This window comes from Phalaenopsis equestris, unplaced genomic scaffold, assembly GCF_001263595.1.
Source record: "Phalaenopsis equestris unplaced genomic scaffold, ASM126359v1 Scaffold000895, whole genome shotgun sequence".
Classification (NCBI taxonomy): Eukaryota; Viridiplantae; Streptophyta; class Magnoliopsida; order Asparagales; family Orchidaceae; genus Phalaenopsis; species Phalaenopsis equestris.
In genome coordinates, this window is record NW_018165334.1 from 616278 (window position 1) to 626207 (window position 9930).

General features: G+C 33.5%; 1 protein-coding gene across 2 annotated transcripts; it reads left to right on the top strand.

Annotated features, from left to right (window-relative positions):
• Positions 1-2668: 2668 nt before the first annotated feature.
• Positions 2669-4636, top strand: LOC110032250 (probable WRKY transcription factor 51). Of its 2 annotated transcripts, none has more exons than XM_020735817.1 (3): positions 2669-3116; positions 3853-3996; positions 4089-4636. In XM_020735817.1, exons 1-3 carry the CDS (start codon positions 2692-2694, stop codon positions 4276-4278), a joined length of 759 nt encoding a protein of 252 aa, XP_020591476.1. In that variant the 5' UTR covers positions 2669-2691; the 3' UTR covers positions 4279-4636. The 2 variants fall into 2 exon arrangements, with proteins under 2 accessions (XP_020591476.1, XP_020591477.1); XM_020735818.1 differs by having other exon boundaries at positions 3856-3996.
• Positions 4637-9930: the final 5294 nt, after the last annotated feature.

Consider the following 9930-nt stretch of genomic DNA (forward strand, 5'->3'; position numbering starts at 1 on the left):
AAATTTTGAAGAGACATTTGAGGCACCTATTGGCTAAAGAGGGTGGTTATGACCACTAGGAACGAAAATATCATTAAAAAAACTTGTGAAAGGAGGCATCCCTCGCAGAATACATCAAATTTTGACACATTTTGAAGAATTTCCAAGGCACCTCTTAGGAAATTTGTAAAAGAAGGAAGTTGAGACAATTGAGATGGGTTCTTGAAGAGGAAGAGAGTGCTAAGCCCTGAGAAGATTGTGGAGAATCTTGTGGAGAGATTGAGGCACCACAAATTTATATTTGTCTTTTTGTTTTTAGTATTATTTTGAGAGCATAGAGTGTTGTAAAAGAGATGAGATTCAGAAGAACTATAAGAGTTTGGTGGAGGATTTGAGATAAGTTTTTATCTTTGTTATTAAACTGCTTTTGGTTTTAATCGAGACTTTTTGTTGATTTGACAATGATTTCTACTTTTAAACTAAAAAGTGGTTTTATTTTCTCCATGGATTTTGAGTAGTTTTTTTTTTATCTTTCTCCATAAAATGATAAGTAATTAATGTGTTGGATGAAAGTTGTGGAGAGTATTAATCTTTAATGTTGGAAGAAGTTGTGATGATTTAACTCCATGCACTTCATTTACTTCTTGATCTGGCCCATCTAGATGTTAAAATTTGTTGAGAGAACATGTAAGAACCGGGCTGTTATTGTCTCAGTCAACAGTTGGATAGAATCACATGAAGTTGTATGAATGAAAATGTAATTCATATGATTTAGTGCAAATAAATAGGGAAATAATCTTTGAAGGGTGTAGAGTTAGAGGACTGTAGAGTGATAGGTTAAAGCCCCCAACTTGATTTATTATTTTAGGTTCTAAAACGAGATGTTAGCCCCCAGATGGAGGGAATCGAAGGAACTCTAGAGTGAGAGCTGGTATCTCCTTATCTAGCCGGTCTTCAGAACTATTCAAACCTTAAATTAACCAATGTTCTTTATAAAATCTTTAGTAAGGGTAAAGAATATTATTGCTTCTTTTTTGCACAACACAATTTGCATACTTTCACAATAGAATTCCTATACTTATTGCTGATTCATGAAAAGGAGAAATATATTTTCATATTCAATGCTTTTCTTTTACATAAACTCAAGTTATTTAGAAGTTGTTACTATTTAGTCAAAATATCAAAAATATAAAAAAGATTTGAATTTTAATTACTGTCAAATTAACTATAGTTTAAGTAATTGTCTTTTTGAAATAGAAGATTGTTGTTCGAAAGTGCATATTGTTAATTTCCTCGTGAGATCGATATTCGGGGCTTAATTAAAAAGTCCTATATTGCTTTATAACGATACGTATACTTGCGTAGTATCCCAATATATATAAATTAAAAGTTAAATTTTAAATTCTTATTTTCTTCAGGATCAAGTTTTTGGTACTGCTGTAAAGTAAGGAAATATAAGTGAAAATATAATCACATACATTGTTATACTGTTGCATATAAACAATCGAGATCAGTTTTCCATTCTTTCTAATGGCTTTTTTGAACAATCCACCATTTATACCTTGTGTCGTCTCCTCCTTAAATTCTTTTGGGAGGGAACAATATGAGTTAAATCATGAGAAGCATAATTATTACCCATAACAGTCTCTAAAAACGATGGTTTGTTAGGTAATTCAACCATAACAGAAACAAGAATCAATAAACCAAGATGAAAACTATAAACAAGAACAAATACTGGAAGTAATAATATCTTCTTAAGTTTTGTCCATTCCAAATAAGAAATAAATGAGATACGAAGAAAATAAAACAACCAACAATGAAGAAATCCAAACCCTAAACAAACCGTTCAAGAAGGATTGAACACCAAACTAATAACACTTGGAAAACCCAATAGCCCTGCAAATATAAAGCCAAGATAATCTAAAGCCATAGTAAGCAAGAACGATTCACGACAAAAAAAAGGCGCCCGAGAATCAAAAGTAAAGAAAACCCCACACGAAACACATTAAATAGTAACTTAGCGAAAAACTTCAAGAGCAACAAAATCGATGAAGAATAGTAGAACAAACCAAAGTAGTGCATGAGGAGGAAGGTAAAATAGAAAGACTTCACCAAACACAGCCAAAAGCCTACGCCCAAGAACACAGGATGGCCAATTTCGCTTAGATGATCAGCGCACGATGTCACCAAGATGATCAATTGCTGAAGCGCTTGCTGGCAGGGAGCGCCAGTCAACGAGGAACCCCGGGCGAGAGGCTCCGACCGAGATGTCGACGTGAGGGAGCCAGAGCACAGGAACTTTTTTTCAGGTGAACTCTATTAAATTTTCTTTTTTTTTCTTTCTAGAATGCAAAATCTTCAACTAATAACAAAGTATTACACTTAACCAACTTAAAATAACTCGAAAGTATATATATATATATATATATATATAACACTGATTCAAAAAAATTTATACTAGTTGAAGTTCTTACATCTTTATTTTCTATTTATGAGGTCCCATGTTACCATGATTCATATTGGTCTCGCCGAAATTTTTTCAAAAAAAAAGCTTATGATAACTAATATGTGTTTAAATTTAAAAGTTAGTTTTAAATAAAATAAAAATATTTTATTTACGAGTAAGATTATTATTATTATTGGTTTTCTTGGATAAATGCGAGAGCTTTCGCTCCCAAATCTAGAAAAAATATCGCATCGGTGCGGAAAGAAATGCAAACGCCCCTCCCTCATGGAAGCTTCCCATCGGCAATTAGGAAGCTCACTGCGAAGCTATCCCTTCTCGCCTCAACCCAAAGCCTAAACTCATCTGCTTCGATCAGATTTCTACTATTATACATGTATATAAATAGCTGCTTTCCATCCATCATTTCGGCCACAATGGAATTGCTCGACAGTGGAGTTCTTGCCGCTGCCGTCGCCGTAACCAAAATCTCTCCTGCTGGAAACGCCGGCGGCGCTTTTCCCAGCGTCTATATGGAAGATAATGATTCTTCCTTCGACCTCTCTGAATACTTTCTAGCTGATGAAGATGCGCCACCCCCACATGCCCTGCCGGATCTCTCTGCAGCTGCTCCTACGGTCCATTCGTCTGAACAAAGTTTGTTTCCTCCGGCCGTGACAAAGGACAATAACAGGCAAGAAACATAACCTTTTTTCGAGAGTTATTTACCGGGTCTTACAATTATCTTGCTAGAATATGTTGTAATAGAAGCAAGGTTCTATATAATTGCTCGTAAGATCACTATTAAAAAAAATATCAGGATATCACATTAAATTTCTTAACCATGAGTTTTAAGATAATTAGATTTACTTTAAAATTAATGCAAGAAGTACCTATAACATATAATTCTACTATCAAAGCAAATTCGAAAATTATAAACCCATATTGGTACTTGAGTTAGAATATTTGGATAAAATTTATTTATCAATTTAATTAGATTGACTCAAAAGAAGTTTCATAAAGAAATAACGGGTAAACTATTTATATTGCGAAGGCAGTGCCAATATTATTTTTTCAAGTTGGGCTAAATCATCAAATGTATAATTTATTTTTGTTAATTATTGGGGAAAACATATATTGTGAAAGAAAAATTATAAAATTGCCTAAATTATACAGGAAAAAATATTAAATTTTATTATTTATAAAGAGAAATTTCAAATTTTAGAGCGTCAATTGACCACCATGTATATATACTGGTTAATATTGGTTGGAAATTTAGTTTCCCATCATGAAATTGTGGGTCAACATTCTAAAAAAAATTATATCCTCATTTTATAAAAGTGTACATTTGCTTAGTTTGCATAAATATTTACATAATTCGGAAGCCACGAAAATATTTACATAATTTACAATAAAGATTTGTGTTTAAGAAGGGATACGTTGCCCATATTGCCAAGGATGGAAGAAGGTTCTCGCATAGCATTCAGGATTCAGACAGACGTGGAGAATTTAGACGATGGCTATAAGTGGCGGAAGTACGGCAAGAAATCCGTAAAGAATAGCCGAAACCTAAGGTACGACCATAATCATCCCTCAAATTCCCACTGCACACTTTCATAATTTTAATTAGCTAAATAAATTTTTGTAATGATTTTCAACTTTATAGAAACTATTACCGATGCTCAACTGATGGATGTTTGGTAAAGAAAAGAGTGGAGAGAGATCACGAAGACCCCAGCTATTTGGTAACCACGTATGAAGGAATTCATAATCACACCAGCCCAGGGATTGTGTACTATGCCAAGCAAGATAGCGTGTCGGGCCGATTTCACTTATCTGGTTCATGGAGCTGTTAGTCGTATGATGAGGCGTCATCTTTCTTAAGTTTAGAGTAGGGTTTAGGGTTTTTACAATCAACATGAATGCATGTTCTTTTTTCCATGTTTTTACTGAGAAAGTTTTGACGGAGCTAGGGTTTTGGCTGAGCCTGAGCAGACTGGGTCGTTAGTCTTCGGTCGGTGCAGAAAACAAGATGTAATGTATCTTATGAAAGGCAACAAACTTGCCAGATTAGCAAGTTACTTGTAGTGTAATTAAGCTTATTTCTGCTGCATGCAGGTGGTTTGCATGAGTGTCCCTTATGAATATGGAAGTCAATTTAATTTTGAATCATGATGGCCGAAAGAATATATTAATGGCATGTTATATCTTTTCTGTTGGTGAAAACAACATTTCATTATCTTTTTATTAAAAGTTACGAGGCGAGTAAAATCACAAATAATCTCTCCCATTGCATGGTCTTTTTTTTTTTCCGTTTAACATATCATATTTTATTGTTATTTCCAGCCACAAATTTTATTACTTATTCTTTTTTTAGTTATTTAATAGATTTAATCCTGAACTAATGAACACATTAAATTATGAGAGGTGTCTCCAATGGGCCACGCACGCATCTACCAAGCACCGTAAACGATAGGGACAGAAGAATTCATAACATTGCTAACACACCAGAGACAACTCAGTCAAACTAGTGAGATGCGACGTGGCTTGGAATTAACTCATTAAAAAGATTGCAATGTTTGAAATACGGGGCATTAGCCAGTTTCACTGAGGCTTTCAGCTGTGATTAGGGACTTTCGGAACTCAAAGCAAAGCATCCTAACTCAAGGCTAGTGAAGGCCAAAACTTGGACCCACTGGACTTAGCTCTATATAGTTGTTGGCTGCAACTGCCTGTTGTTTTACTTCATGGTTAGTGCACTTCAGTTTTCTCAGGCAAAATCATCACCCAATTAATTAATTATGTAATTTTGTAGAAGCAACTTTTGATCTCATCTCCTTGTTTAGCAATTTCTGAAGTTTTATATTTGTTTGCAAGGTTTATTTGCTTAAACCCAACAATGCAAATTAGGATGATGCACGTATTCATTGTATTATTTTTTATTTTTTCCGTCAAATATCTTATTACATGACCAGATCAATTCGGCCCGAATGTCCATTCAAAGATAAGAAACTGAACAAACAAGGTGGGCCCGTAGCTAAGAATTGTCAGAGCCAATCGGGGGAGCCAAATCAGATCATTCAATAGTCGACACTCAAACTTGAAGGTCGTCCCAAAATACCAATTGGTCGTCCGCCTATATGACGAATTGACTGGCATCAATGTCGAACTGGCATAGGAACATCGGTGAAGCTAGACAAGAAGACCACATAACATCATAACGAGGTTCGTCTAGCTAAAAGACAAACGAATAGGAGCAAACCGAGTAAGTGAGCGATCACCCCATCCGTGAAAATTGAGTTTGTATGATGTATCATATAAATTATTTTAGTATCCCTAAGCTCTTTTGTATAGGAAGTTGGCAAAAATATAATTGTATATATAGGTTACCTCCCATACCTATAAATATGGAGCCCTTTCATGAAGAAAAAATCTAGATACTATTTTATACTATTGAGTCCCTTTTTTTGCTCATCTTACGTACTCTATTATTCCATGGGCGTGACTCTCAGACATTTTCGGGTTCAACACCCTAGGGTTGTGTGAGCCAAACTTAATGGTTGATTTTCTAGAAACGTACAACAATCACATATATGACCGAGAGGAAGACCAAAAGTTAGTCCTATATGACCGAGAGGAAGACCAAAAGTTAGACGTTGACATCTGAGTGCAACAAAAGCGACATGTGGATGAAAATTAAAGAGCCAAGGATAGCTCTCGCTTCCCTACTTGTATCCGCTATGATTATGTATGAAAAAGGGTGTCCAAAGCGCGATTGATACACCTAAAATATATAGTGTTTTTAGACATATTTTTATACCTATTTTTGAGAAATTGCGCTTTAATGGAAGATATTTTTGTATTTTTCTTGTAGATACAGGTAAAAATGGTGAAAAATGCTTCAAGGAGTGAAAAAGGATCAAATTTGGAGTAAGAAGGTGAAAAATGTGCAAATGACTTTTGGTGCCTAAGCGCCAGATCCGGCACTTAAGCGCCAGTTAAACAGAGAAGGTCGCGCCTAAGCACCAGAGATCTCGCGCTTAAGCGCTAGTGGCAGTTACTAGACAAGTAAAGTCGGTTTTCATGAATTTCAAAGAGGTTTTTGAGGCACTTATTGGCTTAATAGGTAGGTAGCTATAACCACCATGGACGAAAATTATCATTAAAGGATGCATCTCTTGGGAAAATACATCAAATCTAGACATATTTTGAAGAGTTTCCTAGGCACCTCTTGGAAAACTATAAAAGAAAAAAAAGAGGACTTTGAAAAGAGTCTTGAAAATACTTAGAAAGTTTTGAAAGTTCATCAATTTGGGGAGTTAGTTCGGAGAGATTTTCAGGCACCACTTTTACTTTTATTTTATCCTTTTTGTTAGTTTATTTTGAGTGATTGTAAAAAGAAGAGATTCAAAGGAACTTCAAAAGTTTGGTGGAGAACTTGAGATAAGTTTTTATCTTTTTGTTTTGAGACTACTTTTGGTTTTAATTGAGACTTGTTGTTGGTTTGATAATGATTTCTACTTTTAAACTAAAGTGTGGTTTTATTTTTTCCATGGATTATGAGTAGCTTTATTTATCCTTTTTCTGAAAATGATAAATAATTAAGTTTTGAATAGAAATTGTGGAGAGTATTGATCTTTAATGTTGGAAGAAGTTGTGATGATTTAAATTCATGCACTTCATTTACTTCTTAATTTGGTCAATCCAGATGTTAAAACTTGTTGTGAGAACATGAAACAACCGGGCCGGTATTGTCTCAGGCAACAACTAGAAATAATTATATGATGTTGTATGAATGAGAATGTAGTTCATGTCATTGAGTGCAAATAAATAGGAAAATATTCATTGAAAGGTGTAGAGTTAAAGGACTTTAAAGAGATAGGTTAAAACCCCCAACTTGGTTTATTGTTTTACGTTCAGATACGAGATGTTAGCCCCTATGTGGAGGAAATCGAGAGAACTCTAGAGTGAGAACTAGTATCTTCCCTACCTAGCCGGTCTTCAGAACTATTCAAACTTTAAATTAGCCAATGTTCTTTATAGCAACTCTAGTAAGGGTAAATAATGTTATTACTCCTATTTGGTATAACACAATTTGCATACTTCCACAACCGAACTCCTATACATTTTATTGATTCCTGATAAGAAGAAAGATATTTTTCTTATTAAGTGTTTTCATCTACAAAACTCTAGTTATCATCTACAAATTTTCATCTACAAAACTCTAGTTATCTTTTTAAGTTGTTACTATTTTGTCAAAATATTAAAAATACAAAAAGTATTTGAATTTTTATCACGGTAAAATATATTCAGTTTAAGTAATTACGTTTTCTAAAAGTGCATATTGTATAAATTCCCTATGGCTTTGATGTTCAGGTCTTAATAAAAAAGTCTTATATTACTTGATAATAATACGTATACTTGTGTAATATCCCAATATATATAAATTAAATGTTAAATTCTTATTTTTCTTCAGGATCAAGTTTTTTATTTTGTTGTAAAGCAAGGAAATATAAGTGAAATATAATCTGAATTATTGTTGTACTTTGCATAATAACATTAACAAGAGGGATCAAGTTTTTGGCGTCATTTCTGAGGAATAAAAAGCAAATTTTCTATTTTTAGAATGTCTTATTTAAACTTTAAGTATTATATCTTATTTTTTGTGTGTGTTTTGAATTTTATTTAATTTTATTTTATGATAATGTATGCATAGTTTAGGTTCTGAAGGACTGGTGCCCTACGATTCTGAATTAGAAAAACTATTAGAAAAATCAAAAAAACCAAAAAAAAAATATAAATTTTGAAAAATCCAAAAAAATTATAGGAATGGCAGACCAAAATAATCAAAATGCTGAAATTCATCAAGAGTTTAAACCTTTAAGAGATTATGTCAACCTTACTGTAGATGAACTTCATTGTAGTATTCAAAAAGCTACAGTAGTAACTAATTCATTTAAGCTTAAACCTGTTATTATCCAAATGGTATCAAATAATCAGTTTGGGGGATCATAAACTGAAGATCCAAATTTACATCTTCCAAATTTTCTAGAATTATGTGCTACATGTAAATACGATGGTGTATCAGATGATGTCATAAGACTTAGGTTATTTCTTTTTTCATTGAGGGATAAAGCTAAGATAAAGCTAAATTCATTAGGACATGGATCTTTCAGAACTTGGGGTGATTTAGCACAAAAATTCCTTGCTAAATATTTTCCACCATAAAAAACTGCGAAGCTTAGAAATGATATTACATCTTTTAATTAGTTTGAAGGGGAATCTATTTATGAAGCATGGGAAAGATTTAAAGAACTCTTAAGAAAGAGTCCATATCATGCCATGCCAGATTAGTTAATAATTCAAACTTTTTTATAATGGATTAGTTGGATCTCTTAGATCAATTTTTGATGTTCGTTGTTGGTGGGTCATTGATGTCAAAACCATTTCATGATGCTTATGTTTTAATTGAATAAATGTCTGCTAATAATTTTCAATGGTCTTCTGAGAGGGTAAATCCTAAGAAAGTTTTCAATATTCATTAAACTAATGCATTTACCATGTCAGCAAATCAAGTTGCTGCAATTTTAAGGAAGTTAGACAAATTTGGAATGAATTTTTCTCAACCAATTTCCAGGATCGAAGAGAATTCATTAGGCCAAATGGTATATTCTCAAGTATCATTAGAAACTTTGAATGCCATAAATAAGAAACAAAATAACCCATATTAAAATTATTATAACCCAGGTTAGAAGAACCATCCTAACTATAACTAGAATAACAATTCAGGTGGTAATAATCAGCAATGGTGGAACAACCAAGGAAACCCATTGGAAAATTGGAACAACCAAAGGAATAATAATTATAGATCTACTTATCCTCCAGGTTAAAACAACAATACACAGTTTAAGGAGAAGAAGTTTTCTATAGAAAAATTGGTGTTACAAATGGGGAATCAATTACAAATTCAAGGAGCTACAATTAGAAATATCGAGAATCAACTTCGGCAAATAACAAATTCATTAAGTAATAGATCCCTGTCGGCATTATTTCGGGGATGGTTTGGTTGTGGGGTTGCCCGTAAGAAGCTGTCGGTCACCGGAATAGAAATCTCGTCGCCCGCTTCGGAAGAACGTTGAAGTATGAAATCAAACTGACCCCATATTTTTCATAGTTTAAAATGAAAGAGCACTGTACCACAAATCCCGTATCTATCCTGAAGGATAAACACAAGACTTGAGGATGAGGCTCGATCAAATAAACTAAGGAAAATATGACGTCTGTTTGGTGTGCGAAACCTTTGTATTTGCCAACAAGTTCCCCTATTTAATATAAATGATTAAATAGGGTTTATATTAAGCTGGGTTTGGACATGCTTCCTATAAGGGCAAGCCCCTATAGTTAATTACATCCTAAATGACCAAAGTCACTTAAGAAGACTCTCGATAAAAATCAAGAAATATTATCGTCAAGGAATTTCAAAGGGTATGACTCTTCAATGAAATCAG

Excerpts from the sequence above, each read along its gene's own strand:
- LOC110032250 (XM_020735817.1), top strand. The coding sequence starts at position 2,692 with ATGCAAACGCCCCTCCCTCATGGAAGCTTCCCATCGGCAATTAGGAAG. Across the intron at positions 3,117-3,852 it reads GTGACAAAGGACAATAACAG|AAGGGATACGTTGCCCATAT; the intron begins GCAAGAAACATA and ends TTTGTGTTTAAG. Across the intron at positions 3,997-4,088 it reads AAGAATAGCCGAAACCTAAG|AAACTATTACCGATGCTCAA; the intron begins GTACGACCATAA and ends TCAACTTTATAG.